This window comes from Neodiprion pinetum, chromosome 3, assembly GCF_021155775.2.
Source record: "Neodiprion pinetum isolate iyNeoPine1 chromosome 3, iyNeoPine1.2, whole genome shotgun sequence".
In the NCBI taxonomy this organism is placed as follows: domain Eukaryota; kingdom Metazoa; phylum Arthropoda; class Insecta; order Hymenoptera; family Diprionidae; genus Neodiprion; species Neodiprion pinetum.
The window spans coordinates 24,108,105-24,132,617 of NC_060234.1; the positions used below are offsets into that span (position 1 = coordinate 24,108,105).

Here is a 24,513-nt window from a genome sequence, read left to right on the forward strand (position 1 = left end):
AACGTGAGGGAAACTTCCTATCAGAAGGCGAATTATTTTTTTAAATTCACCGTTTAAGACTTACGTCTGCAATCATTTCCAATATTTGGTTCTGGGCACAAGCACCGTTTTTGTGGATCACAGATTGCGTTTCCAGGACAATCACCATCTGTATTGCAAGTAACTACACCAACACATTTGACAGTAGGATCTGGGTCTGGTATGGTTCCTTCCGGACATGAACATGTGTATGAGCCTTCGTTGTTACTGCAGATAGCTCCGTAGCCGCATGATCCAGAACGTAAGCATTCGTCAACATCTGTGTAATAATAATTGCTGATGTTTCATTCCGAATAATATTAGAATTTTTATGTATCAACACGTATAACGGAGTACATTAATAAGCTGCGAAATATACCTATACACTGCTTAAAGGCATTCCCTGAATACCCTGCTTCGCATTGACAGTTGAATCCTCCTGGAGTATTTGTACATATTGCATTGTTGCCGCATCGTCCCCATGGACCATTACTAACGTCACATTCGTTTATATCTAATTAGGTAAAAAAATATTTTTGTTTGAAAATTGGCAAAATCGTGATAACATCCAAAATCTATTTCACATTCTAGTCACTCACCGATGCATCCCGCTGCTATGTCATTTGGATTAAAAGTCCAGCCTTCTTCACAAATACAATAGGCTTCATGTCTATCTGCCTTACAGAACGCATGCTCTCCGCATGTAACTTCATCACAGGGTGCTAGTTGACACAATGAATTAGATTAATACAGTATTACTCGATGGAATAAAAAATTTGTAAGAGTTTTAGCCGGATTTCATGATGATTCTTACGAAACTTCGTCATCAATTTGTATAATTGTTTTACGATTCGATCACATATTAAATAATTTTAATATCACATACAATACAGTATTGGTAAAATACGTTCTTTACCATTAATTATCTATCAAGTGATCTGAATGCCACCAATTATTTGATTTTTTTTTTTAGATCTTCGCTATCAATTTTTCATTCTACATTTTTGACAATGAGTTTTAGAACATACCTAGCGAAATAATGAAACTCACCCTTGCATGGAATATGTGGTGGACTTCCAACGAAGCCTGTCTCACAATCACAATGGTAACTGCCTTTAACATTTGTGCATACTGCAGCAGGTCCGCAAGGATTTGCTGTGCATTCATCCACATCTATACATTTGGCACCGACCGCCTTAAATCCATCTTTGCAGAGACATTGTTCTTCGATACATTCAGCATTATTAACACAGTCAAAGTTCGATTTACACGCAATTGCCACATCGGTCTATTAAAATCAAAGACATGAGTGTATACATATAATTTTAGCTCTGTTTGTCATTTGAAAAACAAAAATCATGTATGCATACCTGATCGCAAGCAATTGCTGGGCTGGGATTAGCACTATATCCGGGTGGACAAATGCAGTTGTATCCCGGATTTGAATTTTTACAAATAGCGTTTCTACCACATGGTTTTTCATATGCCGTACACTCGTTTATATCTGTGTGGATTAAAAAACGGTTAATTGTTAGACTAATGATTATTTAGCTATAATTGAAGATATATTAATAATGTATAGAACTGTTAGTGAATTTCTGCTAACCGCTGCAGCCTTTAAATGGATCTCCAGTGTAATCTGCTTTGCAACTGCAGACAAAACTTCCCACTGTATCGGTACATTCTGTATTTTCTCCGCACGGATTATTTTCACACTCATTAACATCTGTTAATAGTTAATACAAATTGGTTAGTAGATGCGATTTAGAAATTCAGCATTTATGACGTTTGATTAAAAGCAGAACTAACTTTCACACAATGTGAGACCTTGACCGATAAAGCCTTGAGGACATATGCATTTAAACGATCCGGGTACATTAATGCACTTGGCATTAGTAGCGCAAATATTACTCTGGGCACATTCATTGGAGTCGACGCATCCGTGAGTCAAATCTTCTTGATATCCAGCTAAGCATTGGCACTTGTAACTGCCTTCGGTGTTTAAGCATTTGGAATTCGGTCCACACAGACGGGTATCCTCACACTCATTAATGTCTGTTAGCAGTTAGTTAAACGAATTAATTATCACATTATTTATTTTGGCATATTTACTCTTTTTTAGATAAAATTATTTTTGGATTAATAAATTAGTCTTTGAAACTGAGAAACTTTACCAAATAACTTCTGAAAACTAGTTTTCGTTTATTATTGAAAAAAATTTCATAGATTTTCAATCAATGGATCAAAATTTTCTTATCAAAGATGACGTGAAATTGTTTACTGATTTTTCAATGGGGATACTATCATGATGATTAATTAGGTGCAGAGTGCAACACAGGTATAGCAAACATGAAAGCGGTTGCCCAGTGATTTACATTACTTTAGTGTACAAGAGATCAGTTTTCTATCTTGAATTTTCTATATTTCACTTTTGCCATAACTTATAGTCCTTAACAGAAGAAAACCTTTTGCTGAATTGATATAAAATCAGGATATATCGAAAGAATACTCATAAAGTAAAGAAATTTGCAATAACCTGTGTTACTTAACGTCACTTAAATGTTTCAAAGAATCGTAAAGACAAAAGAAAATGTGCAACACTTGCCGTAACAGCCTGATGAAGGATCACCATCCATCCCTTCGGGGCAAGAGCAACGGAAGCTTCCATCCAAGTTTGTACAAAGAGCGGAGCGACCGCAAGGGGTTCGAGCACATTCATCAATATCTTGACAACCATCTTCGGGATTGCCTTCGAAACCCTCAGGACATTCGCATTTATGACTTCCTGGTAAATTAACGCATAAAGCTCCTTGGTGGCAAGCATTTCCATCTTCACATTCGTTTACATCGATACACTGTAAATAACATGTGAATCCATATTTAAAAAAGTACAATAAGGTTTGTCAACCCAATGATTTGGGTGAAGCAAAGAGATGAGATAAAATTCTGCGCGGCAATAAGAAATTCTTATTGACATCAACACTTTTGCACTAGAACTTACATTATCGTATGGATCTCCAGTGTAACCTTGCTTGCAAGAACAAGTGTAATTTCCGGGAATATTTTGACAAATAGCATCCTCTGCACACGCACCAGGGATGGTACATTCGTCCAAATCCTCACAGTGTTCTTCCCCATCACCGATATAACCAGGTTTACATTTACAAAGGAAATTCGAAGGAAGGTTACAGCATTCAGCATTCTCTACACACCGTGCTGCCAGGACTGGATCATCGCATTCATTAATGTCTGAAATGATTTTAATTCCGTGAATTGTTGGATTAATTTAAAGTAGAATGGGATAATAAAACGCATATTGGTTTTTACAAAATACTTTTCAGTAGACTAAACCGTGAATGGTAACGTACCTTCGCATTGAAATCCGTCACCCCGATACCCAGGAAAGCAGGAGCATTGAAAACTGCCAAGAGTATTGGTACAGTGAGCAAAAATATCACACGGCCGATATTTGCATTCATTTTCATCTGCAATAAGACAGATTTATACTTTCTGATTAGAACATCATAGTTACAGGTCACGAAAATAAGAAGTAGATAACTGTTATTATGCACAGAGTGAATTTTACAATAATCATTGGCGTGAATAGACAATGAAGCTGACAACGCTGATTCTCAGTAATAAATCAGCACCACTCTATACTCACGTCAATAAAGCTAAGCAAAGTTTCAATGTCTTAAGGCATTGATTTTATATTGACAGTACTGCCTACCTGAAACCTGACAGTTACAACCTCCGAAGCCATCATTACAATGACATACAGAGTCGAGGCAGACTCCATTTTCACATTTTGTTCCATCTTCTTTGGTACAGTCATCTACAACAGTATTGGTAATATTTTATACAGGGATAAGACTGGTTGCTCTGAAAGTTCTAAAAAACTGTATGTGTATTTTGGAGTTAGCACATAATACAAAAAAATCATTTGTTACTGTACGAGATTATTTGTATTACAATATACGCACCGGTACATTTGAGTTTACTGTGCTGCTCATCAGTGCCTTGATAACAGTCTGTATGACCATCGCAAAGCCTTGACAGCTCTAATAGTTGTAAGACATCTGTTGACTCGTTGACTTGGCAACCAAAATAACCGTCCTCTAAATTTAAAAAGAATACTTCTCTTCTAGCACCTGGTCTCCCTCTATTTAATGATTCAGCCTGTTTGAGAGAATTAATCAATTACTGTTTAGGTAAACAACTATAAAGAGAGTTCAGGCCAAAGATATGTCGGCGTCGATTGTGCGTATCCTAGCTGATTGTACAACAAGGAATTAGTTCTTAACTTTTGTTGATACAAGATTAATTTTTTGATGATTCCTACATTTTTTTTTTTTGCCAAGTCAAGACTATTTAATACTTTTCAATAATAAATAAATATTAACCAATAAGAATACCATTTACTGTCAGGGAATAACTTTTTTTCTAACACAAGCTTGGAAAGATAGATTATCGAAGCGTATGGATCGTGCGTAAAGTGCTCAATTTCCGAACACTTTGGTAAAACAACGTTGGCGCATGCATACAATATAAATGGTATACATATTACATATTGACATGGTGTGTTACATTTATTGTTACCCATTCATAATACTTACTGGACATGAGCTTAATATTATCCATACCACCAACGGCAAAAGATGTTTCATCTTTGCTGTAAAAATAAAAAGATTCAAATAAATCAAACTAATTGCGTGATTCAATTATTATCGGTGTCGAGTGTAATGTATAATGTAGAGTTTTCGCGTGTTTAGTAAATAAATATTTACTGTATCCAACACGAGTGCTTTTACGGTTTGAAATTTAATTAACACTGCACTAAGCATTTTAAGGATATAAATTTATAATTTTTAGCACTTATTTTTATTATCATTCGCTTTAAAATTAAGATTCGATCCACCTTGTCCTCTTGTGACCGCACTTTTCTATGCCGTACCATTTCTGGAGAATGGTCGATTCGTTTTGTGTCCTCAGCCGCGAGGCGCTGCGTACCATGAAAATGTAGATTCGTCATACCGAAGAGATGATCCCGAAAAAGAGTAAGCGTGACAATGGCGCATAATTCATCATTTTCGCACTGGCACTAATAAGATTCCATTCTAGATTTCACTAGTTTTAATGAGAATGTCTAAAAAAGTACACATGTACTACCCACAATAGAAAATTCTGGTAATTTGGATATCGTTACAAAAGGGTTTTACATATGGTTGGAATCACAAGAAAATGGTGTACAAGTAACGATTTAGTATGATTACAGTAGCCAATGCTCAACTTTCTGCTTATTGCAACATAAAACCTGTTTGTTTAATTGAACATTTTTCAGTTGACTAATGTATTAAAAAAAACTTATTATAGCTACAATAGTTACAAGAATAATCGATAAGAATAGTGACGCATGTTATGTATCATGATTACAGCTGCAAAGCGTACATTCATTTTGTACCCAGAACAACATTTTTCAGTTCTGGTAAAAATGAAAACTATTTAATACGACTGTACAGTAACCACACTAAAAATTTATTTCGTTGCGTATTCGCTATTCCGTGAATGCATATGCACACGTAACTCGCGAAATCGAAAAACTTGGTAGAAAATGACTATACGGGTGAAACCCAACCGCGAACTATTTTCAAGCTACCCGGCTCAACGATAATATTGAATTAAACAAAATGAACCTGATCACTGATGTTTAACGAACCTAGCATTGAACATTCGCCTAATTAAGAATTAAATAATAGGAAAGAAAGTCTACATTTGTGGATAAAGTAACAAGAAGAATTACGTTAATAACAGAGTCGATCACCTAAATAATAAATGGGTGGATAAGGCGTTTGAGAAGTATTGCAAATTAATGCGAATGGAAAGAGTTGTCATAATTAATGGACTCATTGTCAGTAGCAGTAACAGCAACTGACAACGTTCTGCATTTGCAAAATTCTTGAGACATTCGATCTGATGTTTTAACCATCTAACCACTTCCATTGTCATTGTGTGACAATTTGATTGTGGAATAGAAACCTTAGCAATATATGTTAAATTTACCGCCAACAACAATTATGCAACGAAGGTGTGCAATAAGACGAGAGCTTATGAACCAATGTTACCTACAGGGTACGTAAAATACGCAAGTAGGTAAATTCTTTGAAATCCAACTCTCGAATACAACAATGAACTTAAAACAAAAAAATACTCATTTCTGTATCGGTAACAGGATAAATTTCAACATATTTTTTGAGATTTATCTTTCTTCTCTACCTACTATAGTAAAAGTAAAAAATAAAATTATGTACCAAAAACATATCATACGCTGGACAAAAAGAAAATACATCAAATTTCAGAAATACTAAAAGATTGACCGATTCATAACGGATCCAAGGAAGAATTTGAATCAAGACTTCCATCAGCTTATGTGCGGATTTTTCGTAAAAGCACTGGAATGGATGAGATGTTTACATCCTATGAAAAGATAGCGTGCTGGAGGAACAAGCCGCTAAAATACTTTTTTTTTTATCAAGCTGACATCGTTAAATATTTTATTTTATATACCATTGTAACGATATTGACTATCCAAATCCTTATCCACTGCTGATCAACAAATGTCCATATTGAATCAATTGCCGAGAAAGTAGCCTTCTGAATAAAATGAGTCATCCTAGACTGAAATTGAACGAATTTACCAGATTTTATAGATACACAATTTACCGTTATCTCGTAATAAAATTAATAAAAAGTATTAACTTTCGGTCGTCACGTCAGAGCGTTGTTCATCGTAACCAAATTTACCTATTTATTATTACCTATCTAATGGAAGATATCATCAAAGTACTTCTTATTATTATTGTACCCAGTAACGCACTAGCAAATAAAGACAGAGAAATGCACATTTGAAAAATTATGACGTGCAAAAAGACATCCAGAGAGAAAAGAGCGCATTAATTACGAACGGCTTGGGGAACAAATTACTGAATATTGGGAACCGTTCAAAATAAAACGTAACAAATTTAATCGTGCAACAAGACTCAGGATAATATGCAGCCACTTGACCGAAGCATGATGAAGGATAAAAAAAAACCGCTAGATTCTTTTTCAAAAACCAGCAGATCTTCGACTTTGAAACACAAACTGCACAGCACGGAAAAACGGAAGGAAGAAAGAGATAAAAACTCACAAGCATTTTTATACACAGTTATGAAGCACAAGTAAGCGTAAAAAGAGAATAACAGATACGAACAAAACAGAAAGTTCTGAAGTTATGAATTAACTCGATGTCGTGAAAATTTCATTGAAACGATGTCTGTGATTGACCTAAAAAGGCGAAATTGTGGATCATTTTAGATCGATTACATTGCTCAATTATTTTTATGCATGTCATCCATGTAACATGTAATCGGTACTAATGAAATATTAATGATTTCGTTTAAAAACCAATTCCCGACAGATCGCACCTGGGAGAAATTTTGTTCGTAGATCTTCATTTCATCACAGAAACATTGTATAAAATAAGACTGACCGGTTATAATGAATAAATTTATACCCGATTGAAAAACATATCAATCTTATATTTAAAATTCAATTTAGACTATCTCTGGATTATCCATATAGAAAATTAAGCACTGAGGTAATCTTTTTGTAAAGTCATCAATAACCGCACATTCCTGACCTAAATTTGCGGGTTTTCATTTTTTATCACATTAAGAAACGCTTCTGTTCATTATATTATTATCATTTTCTCAACTCTGATTTTGTTATTTTTATGATTTACTGATGTTTTACTCTACTCTACGCCGGATAAATCCTTGGGTATAAATACATTGATCACTACACGTCAAGAGATGATAGTATGCCGAATGCAATTTGTGTATACACTAACCTAAGATGAACTATACGACCGAAAAAGAATCCACCTACAGTAACACGACAATGACATCGCGATACGAATACGACATTATGTCAAGTAAATTAACACTGCACAATCTATGATTCCTAATGATCGGTAACAGAGTAATTTGTGTGCATTATTTGCGACTTCTTACCTCCGCCGGTAGATACCTCTTTCTTTCACTCTTTCCTCAACGTTAATATCACGCTTGTATATTTCGTGCGTATAGGTACGAAGTAGCACACGTGTAGATATGGCATCTGATTAAATAAACGGGAATAAAAATTGGGAGAAGAAACAAGATATAATGTCACGTACCTACAACCGCAGTGTCGTAGTACCCATTTCCATTGTCACCTAGTCTGTGTCACAAGTTGTGCAGAAAATGTATACCTCAAACTCGATCATTTCGAGCCGAAGTAAAACCAAAAGAAGTACATAATTGTGGTTATTTATACAGACCTTGACTATTTTTATTTTTTACTGTGAGCAAAAGATGTAGTTCCTAGTACAAAATGAAAGTCAGTTTCGTACCCCTAACCGTATTATAACCGCAGAAAAATCTAATACGTGTTACCATTCTTTTTCATTTATGGTCACGCGTACTACACTTTCTTGTAACTATTGTGATAATTTGACGTTAGTGCAACAATGAATTGATGTTAAGACGCTATTTAAATGACAAATGTCGTATCGATAAGCTTGTAATTAGACTGAATATGTAGTTACTTGTAACACGTATTTTCTTGTAATTCTAACAATTCTATTTTGACTGTTGATGTAGCGATACCTACACTGAGAGAAATTTTTAGTTCCGTTTACCGCTCAGTCCTCAACAATCTTCATTTTTTACCACAATCGAAAAATATAGTTCCAGGTACAAAATGGAAATTAGTTTTGCAGCCGTTACCAGAAAGTCTAGGATCCGTTACTATTCTTTCTCATTACGATCACTGTTACTATATTTTCTTGCAACTGTTGCGAAAATTTAATGCTTGTGCAACAATAAATTGACGTTAAAGCCTTATTTAATTAAAAAAGTAGAGTAAATCTCAGAAACTGATTTTGCGTTGCAATTACCAAAAAAAGGATCGGCGATAGCGCAAAATGGTTACGCGTACCTCGTTTTTCGTAATTCCAACAATATTCAATCATTTTTTTTTAACACGATACCTGTTCTACTGAATTATTCTAGTTACTGTAACAAATGAAATTTTTTCTCAGTGTATTTTACTGGAATTTTTCAGTAGCTATAAGACATGAAATTTCCTTCAGTGTAATACGACAGCATCGAGGGATGAATGTCATGATACTAAATGAAAACTAATGGATATCCGAAGTTAACGCCTACCACGTTTTCAACAAACGTAACTACTTGAATAACCGTAGAGGTGACGTCAGAAACACGTGCGTACAGTCATGGCACAGCTATGTAATCAAACTTAGGTCATTCCCTATGCTGTACATTGTTGCGTATACAGGGCATCACACAAGCCATCGAGTGGCAATTGTTGCTCGTCACCGATTTCGTAAGTTTCGTTCGAAAGATGAAATCCAGGCAAGTAAAAGTCGCGTTTAACGTACTAAAATAAACCGCAAGCTCGCGAGTGCTTTTCTTTGAAGTAAACTACTTGAGTAGGGTACAAATTATTCAATCTGTGTACAAGCGCAAAGGAGCAAACAAACGAATGGAATGACGAATAACGAAGATCCGCGTATAATGTGGATTTTGAGACCGTGTCGGAAATATATACATATACGTTATACTCCCCCCCCCCCCCCCCCAGCCGATAGTTATTGTGGTTCAAGGATGACGAGGTGAGAGAAATTTCTGACCCAGTACGCAGAATCTTTATTTGGCTATGACATGTGTATACGCCGTATAAATACGCTTGCAATTAACATACAACGAGAACACACGACAGCCTTGCGTCATTATTTTTAGGCGATTCTTTAGTTTTCGAACTATCGACACACTTTACAAATTGTTGAAAAATCATTTCGTTTCGATGGGAAAAGTGTTTTCTTCGCGAGATAAGCCGTTCGGTCGGTCCAAATGCGACACACGAACAAACTTGAGGAAAAAAAAGAAAAGAAAAACAACTCGAGAACTTCGAAACTAGGATTAGATTAATCGTATAACACGAATAGGCCTCAATTAAACGGTTTTCATTTAATAGGTTGATCAAGAATTCGATTAACCAGTAATACCAGTTAATCAGCCCTGTCGATCATTAGTTTCTTCGATTAATCGATTATTCGTCCTTAGCAATTGATCGTTTTTTTTTTTTTTTTCTATTTTTTTATTCATCGATCGATCAAACGGCCTCTCTTCGATTGTTCGGTTTTTCGAACAGCAGATTGATCGCGCAGTCCCAATGGATAAAAAAAAAAAAAAAAAAAAAAAAAAAAACCTCTGGAAACTTCTTCGACGACTCGGTAAAGCAGTCAAAACCCGGATGGAACTCTTCGCAGGAGCGGCTCCGAAGGTTTTCGGGTAAATCGTTTCTTTTTTTTTTTTCTTCTTTTTTCAAACAAAGTTAATGGGCACGACCGAGTATGTCTTCGATTAAGGCGAAATCGCACGTCACGTCGCCCACCGCGATTCATCGTTTATGGAAGGTTGCGCGTTAATATAACCGGTATTTGGCTAGCCTACGTGAAAGTGTGGTATATACATGTGTGTGTGTATCTTCGCGTATGTATGCATGTACGCACGTATACTGTATACGTATCGTTTCGGTCCCGTCTTTGACTCGACTCGCCTTGTTCTCGCCTAGGGCGCCCGGCCAGCCAGCTTCGCGTTCGCAGCGGAATCCCACCTCCTTGCTAGTTGCGTTGCTGACGTGGCGATCCGAGCTAGCGGAACCGCAGCTTTATGCAAATAACAGCTCATCCGTCCCTGGGCGGTGCTCGAAGTGAACCTTCCCAATGCCGCAAAGAGGGAATGGACGAAGGTGCTCTTATGCAATTCGACGGGATTTCGTATATTGCAGAATAGAATTTGGGAAATCAAATCTAGGAACAGTTGCGAGGCGAATGCCATTCTGGATAAAACCGCGTGAGGAAGATTGGTTTACCGAAAACCGACACTTTTTTATTCATTTTTTCACACGATTGTCGTCCGTTTGAGTAGGATTTGTGGATTTACTAGATTCGTGAGCTAACGAAATTACTTTGAGATATAAAAATAGGAAACACTGGAATTATAAATAAAAACTTAGATATCGATTTGGCCTGTACGATTAGTCGATTCGTCGTAGACTTCGATTAATATATTTTTTTTTTTTTTTTAATTAGTCGATTGATGGAAAAAAAATTAATCGAAATCGCCAATAATCGATTCATCGAAATGACTGATTAATCGATTTATTGAGAACAAAATTAATGAAAGGGTCGGTTAATTTCAATTGATTTAAGTCTACGATTAATTGATTGATCGAACGGCCCTAAATTGATGACGCTTAAAAACGAGCTGTTGTTGAATGAAATTAAACGAATCTACTAGATTTTTTACCGTTTTAAAGCGATGCGAAATGAGCTGTCGATATCTGTTAGCTTTTGTTTATAATTTCAGTATTTACGATTTTAGTATTTTTAAATAGATCTTCGCAGTTTACGAATACGATAATTTGATAAATACTCAATACGTGACTATCATGATTCACGGCCAACTGCGCTTTCCCTGGACGAGTATAAAGACGTTATTATTATCACAGATTTACAAACCAAGACACATCTGAAAGTATAATGAAAGGAAAGGGAAACCATGGTATGCGGTGTAGAAAAAATCCTCAAGAAATAACTAAAGGAATTTACGGAATCCCGAATTTACAGTAAACATGTTATATGCTTGGTGATGCTGTGAGTCCACACTGAGAAAAAAAAGTTATTCAACCAAACAGCCAAGTTATTTGACCTCCAGTTTATTTGATTCGTACAATTTCTCACTCATTGTCAGACCAACCACTTTTTTGTTGAAGTAAAAATACTGATGTATTGATTTAAATGCTACATACTTTCAAGTTAAATGTATTTCAAACAAATATACATTTATTTCACAGGATTAAACTAGAACTTTCGAAACGACAACTTCACTTGAATCAACTAACCGGTTCAAAAGTGCTGAGAGATTGATTGGACACAATAATTCCACGCTTGTTGCAATATTAATGTTATTACCAGATAGTATATTTGACTGATCGTAATGTTTGTCCGACGTGATCGATGATACCTTCAAATCAGTGTAGTTTTACTAAATCCGAATTTTATATATGAAAAGAGAAAATAATGTTCGCCTAGCATTACCCAAAATTGTATTCGCCAAACATATTCCGACGTAGGACTTACAATGATACGTCCGTTCTTATTTTAGGGCACGATAATGATGAGAAGCAGAATATTTGTCATACATGTCCTGAGGAGATGTCCCGAAAACATTTCGGTAAAAATAATTTGTCGAACAATTATCGTATAGCCTATTACAAGATGCAACATGTAACGGGATTCCGTACAAATAACAAACTCAAGACTATACCATGTATATTGCTTATCTATGTATAATTCTCATTTTTTGAATTTGCGGATTTTCACTATTTTCTGGCTAATAAAAATGACTTTCAGACAATTCGGCGATTTCAAAAATAGTCAACAATGGCAAAAAGGAGAAGTGAAACTTGAAGTTCGACAATTGACATGCTATCTCACTGTATCTGCACAATGTCCTACATTATTACGCTCGTGCCTTTTGTTTCGTTTTCATACTAACGTAACAAAGCCATTGAAATGAAATGTTTCCCAATCGACGAGGAGAGAAAAAAAAAACACATCGTAATCGATAAACCAATCAACTTCCAGAAAAGTTGTATGGATAAGTCAAGGATGCAGAGACAACGCCTTCGCCGTCTGAATCAAGAGTTAGGAAGATGTTGTTCGAAACAACATCGCTACTGTGACATGGAAATGAGTCTGAACGAACTCCAATGACACAAACACAGATACCAACACTTCGAGGAAAGGATTTACAATTAGAAAGTTCAAAATCATCAAACTCTGATGATTTTAATCCGATTCTCTCACGATTCCGGACTCATTTCGCCGAGTGACCAGGTCCTTACGAATTGTGCTTTAATCAACCGAGATATCTTAAATTACAGAATAATTACCTACCCTAATCTGTTTTTATCGAATATAGACCGGGGATAAATATTTATTGAATTTTTGTTCAAGCTGTTCTGGAGATCTCTATGATGTACAAAATGAGTGACAAAACGATAGAATCTGATCAAAAACCCGACAGCTTAATCACGTTGAACGTTCAAATCACAGAACCTTTCCTAAAATTGTAGAAATCTCAGCTTGTGTTGTTCGAATTTACTTTATTGGATCATTTTCATCGCATCGCAGGAAAGTTGTTTCATTCGCGTTCACCGTCACTGGTGGAACCAGCATTGGTGAAGACGATTTAAACGGTTGTCCCTTCGCGATTCCTAAATTTCGCTATACACGGCCCATTCATCCTCGATTCTTTGCTAAAACCCTTTTTCAACTACGCGACAGGAACGCAATCCGATGACGAGAGTTTCGTAAGATCGCCGCATAAGACGTGAAAGTAAAAAAGTTATCGGACCACGAGTGAATTGTGTCAAAAAACAGCGGCCCTGAAACCCGCGTGATTTGTTTATTCTTTAAACATTCCACGCCTTCCGTGCTTGCGGAAATTCCGTTATACCCGCGGCTCAAGCCTTCCGTTTACTGATCCATGCAGAATGTTCGCTTTTAAGCGATTTACGACTGGCCGATTCAACATTAGCATCGCGTAGTTCAAGCGGGTTTCGTGCGGCAAGTCCGACTCTCATCGGATCTGTATTCACCTCGTGATCTATGGACGTACGCATCATCAGTTTTCTACGCACGCACAACCGTCCGTATGCGCTGCAGCGGGCACGACACCAAGGGAAAAGAATAAGAAGAGAGTGAAAGAGGAGGAACGTCGAAAGCGTCGAAACCGTCGAAACCGTCGAAACGTACATCCTCAGAGCGTATGTCCATGTACTCGTATGCCGCAGATGTTATTCCTACGGACTGACTGAGGCAACATCCGGCATGAATCAACAAAGTAAAACGGCTTAAGAGAGTCGCGCCGAACAACCTTAATGCACGCCTACTCCAGAGCCCAATTTATTGTTCGGTGAAAGTCGAAGCTGTCTCAATTCGGCGGCGTGGGCTGATCGCGAGATTTGCGGTGCTGAACAACGGTATCTACCTTTTTTCTCCAACACCTACAACAACGCAATGTATAAGTATTGGGCCTTCTTCGTTTGGAAATTAAGTTACGTTTTTTTTCCTTCCACCTAAAAAACGCGGCGCGTGTACGTACGTGAGCGAAAATAGTATCTATATCGTGCAACGAGTGGGCAATGGTGACGATTTTTGATCGAGTGTGAAGTTGGCCGCATGAGCCGAAGGCGAGTGCGGATATCGTACGAACTCGGAATCATCGTTGCCCACGAGTTGCACACGATAATTTTTCGCAATAAAAATTTAGAATTAGGCGATATTGGCCGCTTACTGAAAATAAACAAACAATCTTATTTCTCAATGAATCAGTGCTAGTTGGGAAATGGCGAACCATTTTTCCACTAGTGGCGAAAACTGTTTTTGCCCACTAGTGGAGAAATGGTTCGCCATATCCCAACTAGCAATTATTCATTGAGAGATAGCATCTTCGTCGATTTTTACGCGGAGTTGTGAAAAGAAATCTGCACGCGGAAGGATATCTCTTGACCCTAGGCGCACGTACCTATTTTTTCGATCACGAAGCGCACTGGGGGTCCCTAAGACCCTGTTGAGTTGAGAAAGAAACCCATGTGACAAATTTGTTGGCAATTGAATTCCGTGTAAGAATGTCTGCGGAGCAAAGACTGCAGCTTCAAAGGTTCGCAAATTATTACAAGTCTTGAAAATAAATTTTGTGTAATAATTCACCTTTAAGCGCCTTTGGCGACTAAACTGTAGATTTTAGTATGCAAATTCTAGTGACGGATTAGAGGATAATTAAATTCTCGTTACATGTGCTCGTTAGAAAAAAAAAATTAAGAGTACTGATCACTAAAAAAAAAACTTAAAAATTCTGTTTCATATCAAATCGAAATCATTAAAAATTTTCAATTGGGGCGTTTTGCTTTTGGCTTGAAAATTACTTTGAATAAAAAAAACTGTGAAAATGACAATCCCTAAACAACATCAGGAACATTTTTAGGGTTCTCGAAGCAAGTACAATGATATTGTGAGACGAGGTGATTTCTGGCGCCCTCTGTAAAACGGTGAAGCAGAATAGGGAGGAAAAGGGAACAGTCGGTCGTGGGCAGGCATTCGGTGTGTAACGTGTGCGTCATGCTGGATTCAATAAACAACTTTTAAAAAATTAGCTGTGTGATCTCTGCCCACCTCGACACATTCTTACAATATGAAAAAGTATAAAACTAATGATGTTAATTGAGTTGGCATAAAATACCTCACGATAAAGAAATGCCATTTCTATAGGAGTGCCACTCGGATGTAGCAGTTTTTTTTTTTTTTTTATCTTACACCCATTCTCAACTCCCTGAACCGAATGGGTGTTCAATGTTCATATATGGATTTTATATTCAAAACCGAAGATATATTGAAACGTTCGGTTTGCTGTCACGGAGGTCTAGGATCAACAGTAATCAAGAACAAAGATCCGAAAGTACATTTGCGGCGGTTCCATTGAAACGATGCACTTATTGTTGGTTGCAGGAAAAAAGTTAAAATCATACATTTCGCGTTGAGTGAGATCGCGTTGTTCTGTCATTTATACAGTTTGAAAGCCAAAAGAATATCAATCGTGCCGATTTTTACGAGTAATAGCTGCTTGTCTTGTTTTTTTAATGGATTCTTTACAATTCAACGGATTTTATTTCAAGCTTAAAAGCTGAATAATAAAGAAATCTGGCACGAAGAATCGTTGTAAGTTGAAAAGGATCAATCTACGATTCAACAAGAAAAAATATTATTGTCATCCAAAGTCAGCCAAGACGGCGGTTTGCAGAGTATTCATTTCTGAAGAAAATGAGGTATTATTCATTGAGATCGCAGACACCCGATGACACATGTTTTTGGTGCTAAGAAACTGTGAAATATGATGATCTCTCTTATATCCTTAATTATTGATTTTTTTTCAACTTGAAATTGATGTGTTTGTTATTTTTCCTTTATTAAAGGAATGCTCTTTTAATCGAGGCGATCCTTTCATGAAACGAAATTTGATAAAAACGTCTTGTTTTTGAGCCTGGGAGAATCGACAATTTATCGTTGGACAGAGTGGGTTCAACTGGCTCTCTACAAGGGAAAAAATTGGCGAAAAAATGGGAGATTTTGCTACGAACGATTGAAATGGATAGTTAAAGGGACAAGACAGTGAACTCCAAGCTCTCTCGATTTGCGTGAAATTTTAAGTATCAATAAAGCTCCACAAAACAAAATGTTTTACAGCCTGTACAAAAATTAACGCGGTTTAAATTATTGTTCGAATTACAAGAACATGCGAGGCAAGTAATTTATCAGAGACGATATATAAAATCTGTTTCTTCGGTTAAATTATACACTTTGTTCAGTTAAACAAGACCTCAACATCAATTTCTTGTCGCACTGACATAAAATTATCATGATATCCGCAAGAAAATGTAGCAAGACTGATTGCGATCGGAAAAAACAGCAAATTTTAGGTACTAGATTTTCTGCTTACAGATAAAAAACTAATTTTCTTTCCGTACCCAACCCTAAATTTTTTGAATACGGCTAAAAAAATGAATAGAGACGGTTAAAAAGACTGCGTTATGGTAACCGCGATAAAAAAAATTTCTCTCGAGTTGCACCTCCGTCATCATTCCATTCACAACTTGGGGTTAAACAAAATCGGACATCCTGCTCGCAGCCAAAATTCAATGCTCGTACGTCGTTTCCTATAAATTTGAGAAGCAACGGTAATTCATATACGTAAACGTCAAGACGGCGAATGAAGTATGTTACACAGTAAAGTCATACCCAAACGAGTCGTACGGTCAGTACTAAGGTCGGTGACCGAAAAAACAATTCGTAGCTATATCGGTGTGTTGAGAATATATGTATAGGTATATTAGTACACGTATCATAAGGGGTATTCCTTGCGAAGTGCAGACCGGTTTTTGGCCGAGAGTCAGCAAATTCGACGCCCAACTACAATTTTGTTGCTTGATATTACGTAATTGACGATCAGAGCCACCTGCAGTTATTCGGCGAAATACGTAGTGATTTGGGTTCAAGATATATTACGATCGATATTTTACTAAGAATTTAAAATATATATAATAGATAACATATAAAATAAATATATAAAATATAAATGTTCGGGAACTGTAATTGTACGAGCAAATGAAAAATGCACATCCATACATACGTACAATATTTTGTCTATAAAATAACGAAAACGTAAGATCGACTACTCAATTTGATACACAAAAACGAGCTTTTTCCGTTTATACAGCTTTCCGATTTGTGCCAAGATTTTCAATCACGTACATCTGTAAAAGTATCAAATTTTCGTATTCCGTATCGAAAGGGTTAATTAATTTTCTACAAATTCTCAGTCAGGCTACTTTGAGGTGCGAATTAGAAAATATAGAAATATTTTCAGCTTGGCGTTATATTCGTATATTGTTTTCTTCGATACAGATTGTAAAAAAACCAGTAAGTACAAAACGACTGCGGTTCTACAAATTAATATCACGGTGTTAATTATTTTGCTTCAATTATATTTATAGAGTGAAATCATTAAATTTGCTAATTTTTAATGAATGGTTCCTCATCTTACGCAGATCGAGAAAAATTATTACATTTTCCAAATATACATGACGGTCAAATATGGCTAAATAAATGTTTTGTTAATTAAACTAAATCTAACTTCACTCAACAATCCAAATTATCATTCTAATCACTTTTTTGCTGTGTCAGGTGACACTTTGTGTTGGAAAAAAATTTCTTTTGCTATGTTTGATAAATTCAACAAATCCGTTCTCTGTGACCGCATTCAGGAATTATTAGTTAATTTACAGACAAACTAACATAACACTCGTGATCAACGCGCACGCTCTATTTTTACAAAAATATAACCTTGGCGAATAAATAAATACATATAATGTATACCGAATGCTTCCGGGTAATGTGGAGGTACATAGTTATATAGATACCTGCACTATTATAAATATTGGGTTAAACTGACATTTATTAGAGACATACGCTTTATTAGAGACGAGGCTAATAAATTCTGGCCAACTGTACGTAATATGCTGATTAATGTTGCATCACCTCGAAATTTTTGACGTCAGTCTTTGTATGCTCTACATGTAACCGGAACAAAATAATGTACATTACAATTCATATCCACGCTCGACGTATTCTCTTACACCGTTATTGCAAATAATACTTTGACTGAGTAGCGGCAGGTTGAAAAATTTCACTTCACTATCTTCTCGTTTTAAAACCATACCCTCGGCTTCATGGAAAATTTGTCGAAAATTTTCACAAACCCTTGAAGATAATGACGAGGGAAAAAAATTTGAATACCGCACGCAAATAAAATGATCTATTTTTCAAATTAAATGTGAAACAAAAATATATCTTTCGGTACATCTTTAACAGCGATATTTCTTTTGAACTACACGTTATTCAGCTTTGCAAATGTAGAGGGCTCTCCGCATCGCGTAGCGGTATGGAAATGTTTTTTTTTTTATAAGAGTTCAACTTGCTGAACCCTGGCCAAAACGGGTCCGCTTCACGTGGAATACACCATATATACATGTACAGTGTATACACGTAGTTCTTCACACATTCTGCCATTTATGGTTACACTAAGCCTTATACTCGAATTGCACAATGCTTAGACTGTAAACTATACTGGACAAAACGAAACATTCAAGACACGCTTGCCTCAGTGCAAACGATCATTACTCTCCGTTTGATATTGCGGCTTTAAATGTGTTAAGTGAACGTAAAATTATCTAGGTGTTTCTTATTCGATCTGTGCAAGCAGTGCACGCAATATCACCGATACAGCTTGACTTATAATTTGTACACATAGAGCCCGGATTAATATGTAAATACATATTTTTTTATATAAATCATTTTCATTCCGTACTTGGTTTTCTACATAAAGTATGATGTTTGGAACCAGAAAATGCAGTTTCTATTATCCACATTTCGTTCCATGTTTCAGTTTTTTAAGTCTGTATTATGTGTAAATATTTTTTTATTTTTAATACACATTTATCCGGGCCTTAGTTGTTAAAGAAACCGCAAATTGAGGTCCGGTAAGTTATCGATTTATTCGCGTACCCAAAATTTCGAATAATCGAGCTCCATAAAAAACTTTGGCAGAGATGGTAATAAGTTGTTGAAAAGTAAATGAATCTTTATACAAAGCGATTGAAAAGCACAATATGACGAACTCGAGGGTGAATATTCTATTGACATTAACATTCGTCCGTTTCCCAAAGCTTAGACTAATCGATAGATTGAGTTTTCAATAATATTTGATCGACTGAAACGTCAGATTCATATTCTGTTTTGATCCAAATCTTTGCACTCGACTGTGAATAAAAAAAACTTAAATTTTCATACCGATCTTTTATTCCTACGAATAAAGTAATTACGAATCAAACTATACCAGCGTCCTTGAAACCTACGATAGAAGTTGGATAACTCAGAAATCCTGCAGTGTCAACTGTAATTTAACCGTTTTCATTGCAGATAGAAATTGGGGGAAAAAAAAAACTAAATGGAAAAAAATAGCGAAAGTATATCAGAGGTTTTTTTTTGTGCACGATCCATTCGTCGTTCCAATCACCTGTCGTTTCCATATTGATAGTGAGCGAGTTGCGCTAGTTATACGGGCTGCATAAGGTTGTGTATTGTTGTTATATCGAACGCGGTTCAACGTAGACGTTAATGTGGTAGTTTTTTGTGAAACTCACCAACGCAACGCCGTTAAACAGGCAACCAAAGCTAGCATTTTAGGTCTGTACTTCCATTTCTGAAAAGTTTACCCTATCTTACCGACGAATTCCGGGTTAGCTGGCAAGCCAGATTATTTACATGAAATACAGATTCCTCCCGTTGCCAATTAATAAAACCAGGAGAATTTCCAAAAATCTTTGAATATTTTGTCTACATTTTTCAACGGCATATCAAGCGTCATCAATTTGTAAACGCGTTTTTTGAATTACATAGCGTGTAAATGATTAAACTCTCGTATTTAGCCAGTGTTATTCCAATTCGCTTAAATTCGTTTCTAGTACACAACAGTACGCGGATGTTATTTCATTCATGTTCACCATAATTAGCGCAAACGAAATGAATTTCTTAAGTGTTTTCTCCCTTTTTCCAACGTTTGATTCAGACGGCCAGGCAGATTGAACGTCCAAGACGTCCGTAACGTGCCCAATGCAGGCATTGAACTCACCGTGAGGCTCGCAACTCTGTTATAACATACGCTTCGTAACCACTGATCTCTATACCTACTATACAACAGATCAGTGCTTGATACGAGTTATTCCAATGTGTTCGTGTATAATTGAGATCGAGCTTAGACGCCGAGCTAATTAGTGAGCCGTGTTACCGCATGTATGGGAAACTGAAATCGCCTCGAAAAATTAATGTGTTCGGTTCGCGATTGGCTTTAAAATCGACTATCTATAACATTATATACAGGATTTTTGGCAGCTCCGAAGAAATGTGCTTTCGATTATACGTTCACACGATGTTGGTTACCATTTATAGATTATAATTCACGCCGGTATTACCATACGCATGTAAGTGGTCAATGTTCATCAGAACCCAGCAACGCGAGAACCGGTCTAAGATCATTTTTTGCCCGAACTCACAGTCATCTCTCGCTACGTTATATCCGCAGCTAACAAAGTAATAAAATACCTTTTAATGCGGCGGATGATTAACGGTACCTGCTAGTAAAAAACAGTTTCATCGAGAGAAAATATTTTGCAGTATTTTGGGACTGCCAACGACATATGCAAATTCTCTCGTCAAGTTGCTTCTGGTTTCAATGTTAGTGCGAAAAGACATAGCAGGGACTTTGATTCTTGTAAAGCTTTTGTTAGCTTGATTCTTGTTGCAATAATTATTTAGACGTCGATTAATGGAATTAGTTCGGTGCTATGAACGAATATCTCCGGATGTAAAGAGGTAAAATTTTGCAATAAGTGACGCGCACAACGCAAACCGCCGAAAGGAATCGAATAAGTTGAAAAACATCTCGAATATCATTGGAAATATTTGCTTCGATTTTTTGCAACCGATTTTTTCTTCGACTCTGAATCGAGAATCTTGGAGCAAACTGGAGTCACGCCCATCTCGGTAAGAAAAAGTGGGGAAACTGGAAACCTGAACGGAGGGGAAAGCGGACTTGAATCCAACGGATTTAACTCGAGCTGCGACTGTAAAATAAGATGTGACCACGTGAAATTTTTTTTTCTTATGTATCTAGATAAAATATTAAAGTCAAGAATAAAAGACAAGAAGCAACGCAATTGCATTGAGCGATAATATATTATTTTATGTGATCGAAGATCCATTTCAACATTTTACCGTACAGCTTTTGCGATTGAAAAAATTTTTTTTTAACGTCGACGTACTTTTAAGGAGTTCAGTTCGTAGAAAATAGATGCTTCTTATCCATTTTTTACGAAATAGTAACACATTTAGTATATATTCATAAAATTGTTATATTCGTAAGCAGCTGCGAAAATCTCTTAAAAAAAAAAAGCATAGAAGGTACTGAAATTACAAGCAAAACCTTATGTATTAATGCTTCATTTTAAATTTCTATAAAACAGCAGAAAAATCTAGGAGATTCCTTTCATATCACTTTACGATGATCCGTTTAATTTATTCAATAAACTGTTTTCGAGAAATCGGATGAGTCGTTTTAATGAGTGACAGCTTCGAAAATCAAGATTTCGATCAATTCATCTTTCGCTATTTTATTTCCGCAAGTGTGAAATTTCGATACATCGGCCACTCCAAATATTGACCTTTCCAAGTTTTGACCTCAATTCAATATTCCCGCTAGCCAGTCATCATCAATATCGATGCAATATTGCAAAATTAAATATTCAACAACGCCAACATGGCAAATGAAAATGTCCAGATTAATTCTGTAGACAATAAACAGTCCTTCGAATGAAACCAGCGATCGCAGAGTGTCATCCAAGAAATCTATTAGATTTTTAACCACTTTGCATCGATTTGAAACTATAATCGATCGATACCAAAGCTTTTGCTTCGACAGACCTAACATTGTGATTAATATTGTATTTTCAAACAGTTCTTTGCAGCTAACGAAATAATAAATTTTATAAATACCGGACGTAAAATTATTCCATATATAAAAAAAAATTATAAACAAAAGTATAGGTATCGATTTCTGTCCTGCAGCCAACCTCCGCAAATCCAGTTTCATTTTAGCTCTGCAAGAATCTTACAACTTTTGCAGAAACAAAGAGGCCGAGAGAAGAAGTGCAGGTAGTATATATATATATGTGTATATATATATATATAAGTACGACTGAAAATAAGCGACCTCCTTGAGATCGGTCCTTGACTCGTTCAACTTGTTTAAGGAGGAGGCGCAGTAATGGCATCTACGCCAACCCGACCGTACCGATATCCTCTACAGTCTGCATATACCGTAGATCTATATACACATCTATATCTATAGTGCGTCTCGCATAACGCCCGCATGCATCTACGTGAACGCGGACATGCCTCCACCATACACATCTTAACCTGTAAATGAATACACTGCAACGCGAATGCAGTACCCTCAGGTTAACCCGGTACTTCGTCGAGTGGTACAAGGATTGCGCAGAGTATAGATTAATAGACCCCACCGACACACGGACATTTATTTACCTCTAGTATAGGCATAACGTGATGTACCATGCACTATGCTCGTGTACTATCCTACGGGCAGTTGATGTTGACGTTACAATCACGGTATTGTATGATTTTACATCCTGATCTTATACCTGCATGGATGAAAAAAAAAAGGGTGTATAATGTCGGAAAAACGTTTGGTATATCGTGACGGCGAATTAACAAAAATTTCAATTTTTGCAAACGCGTAACGAATCATTTGAAAGTAAATTGGATTCAGAGTAGCGAGGTTTCGGTTTTTCTATTAATCGTTTTTACAGTTGATCGATTAATCGGTTTTTTACGACTAATCGAATAATCGACGGTTTCGATTCATACATCGATTGACCTTCAGAATTATCATGAGGAAACGATTAATCGATCGATCGGAACCGCGATTAACCAAAATCGTCGATTGATCGAATAATCGGAAAAGCGATTAATCGAAAAACTAGATTAATGGGCGCTGCCAATTAATCGATTAATGACACCGCACCAATCCAGAATATTCGTTAAACTGAACCGAACCGCGGAACGAACAGTTGAAAACGTTTACTCATTCCCAGCGCAAAGAAAATAATTCTTGAACATCGATCTACGCAGTCAAAACCGCCCAAGTCAAGCCTCGTCATGAAATTATCTACGGAGTTGAAACGAAGTTACAATAGGTACTGGGAGTAATGAAAATGTAAGAAAGAAAATTGTAAGATTAGTCAGAGGAGTGAATTATGATGAGTAAATGTTAGTTGAAACATATGATTGATTTAATTAAAGTTGTTCAAACAGATATATTTATTTACTGGAACAGAATATTTCGACGTTAGGAAAATTAGCTCTCGTTACAATTGCGGTAAGGTAATTTATATGCTCGGGTAGTTGTAACGCATAACGGACAGTTTTGTGAAATCGCAATAAGCCGATGATCCTTGTATTTTACGAGGTTTGAGTTGAAGCAACGTTAATAGATCGAAATATTGGACAAAATGTATCACTTTTTTGAAATTCTAGAATCACTTTAAAGGGGTCAAGTTTTCAAAATGTGAGTTTGCTCTGCTTTATTCCAGTCTACCAAAATCCATTCAATCCCAATCCCAGAGTTGCAGAATAAGATTTTTTTCGTAAAATTGCATCGTTACATTAACCTTGCAAAATTCGACCCCGTTTTATCATGACACGAATACAGCTGTTTGAAATAACACAACATAAACACAATGATATACAAAAAAAAAAACCTGGTATAATACAGTCTCTATATTTCCATATAAGAGTACAATTTCGAAATTAAATATATTTCCGTACTTTTTACGTTAAAAAAAGTAAATGGAACACTACCTATAACCAATTCGTATCACCTTGCATTCTTTTTTTTTTTTTTACCAAAACATAAATAATTATAACAGTTTTGTACTCTATGTATTACGTCATCACAACTCATAGACAGAATTATCCTCAAGTTATTAAATTCCGCGTATTCAAGATAATGTAAAATTGGTTAATATTTATCATTGCTACATAAATGTCTTTAATCCAACCCACAAAAGTGAGCGAGCCTTGAAAGTAATTTAAACTGAAAAAGGAGTTTCTCTCCGTAAATTTAATTCGATCAA

At 36.2% G+C, this 24,513-nt stretch overlaps 1 protein-coding gene across 2 annotated transcripts in view; it reads right to left on the reverse strand.

The window, feature by feature from the left end:
• The window catches only part of dpy (dumpy), a 133,060-nt gene that overhangs the window by 103,793 nt on the left and 4,754 nt on the right, over positions 1–24,513 (reverse strand). For both annotated transcript variants that reach the window (XM_046617677.2, XM_069134602.1), the window contains exons 2-14: positions 4,635–4,690; positions 4,002–4,197; positions 3,749–3,853; positions 3,387–3,503; positions 3,020–3,267; positions 2,624–2,873; positions 1,828–2,073; positions 1,625–1,744; positions 1,389–1,522; positions 1,069–1,306; positions 618–740; positions 398–532; positions 65–298 (exon numbers count right to left, since the gene is read on the reverse strand). In XM_046617677.2, coding sequence (XP_046473633.1) covers positions 65–298; positions 398–532; positions 618–740; positions 1,069–1,306; positions 1,389–1,522; positions 1,625–1,744; positions 1,828–2,073; positions 2,624–2,873; positions 3,020–3,267; positions 3,387–3,503; positions 3,749–3,853; positions 4,002–4,197; positions 4,635–4,690 — 2,202 coding nt within the window. The remainder of the gene's footprint in view (positions 1–64; positions 299–397; positions 533–617; positions 741–1,068; positions 1,307–1,388; positions 1,523–1,624; positions 1,745–1,827; positions 2,074–2,623; positions 2,874–3,019; positions 3,268–3,386; positions 3,504–3,748; positions 3,854–4,001; positions 4,198–4,634; positions 4,691–24,513) is intronic.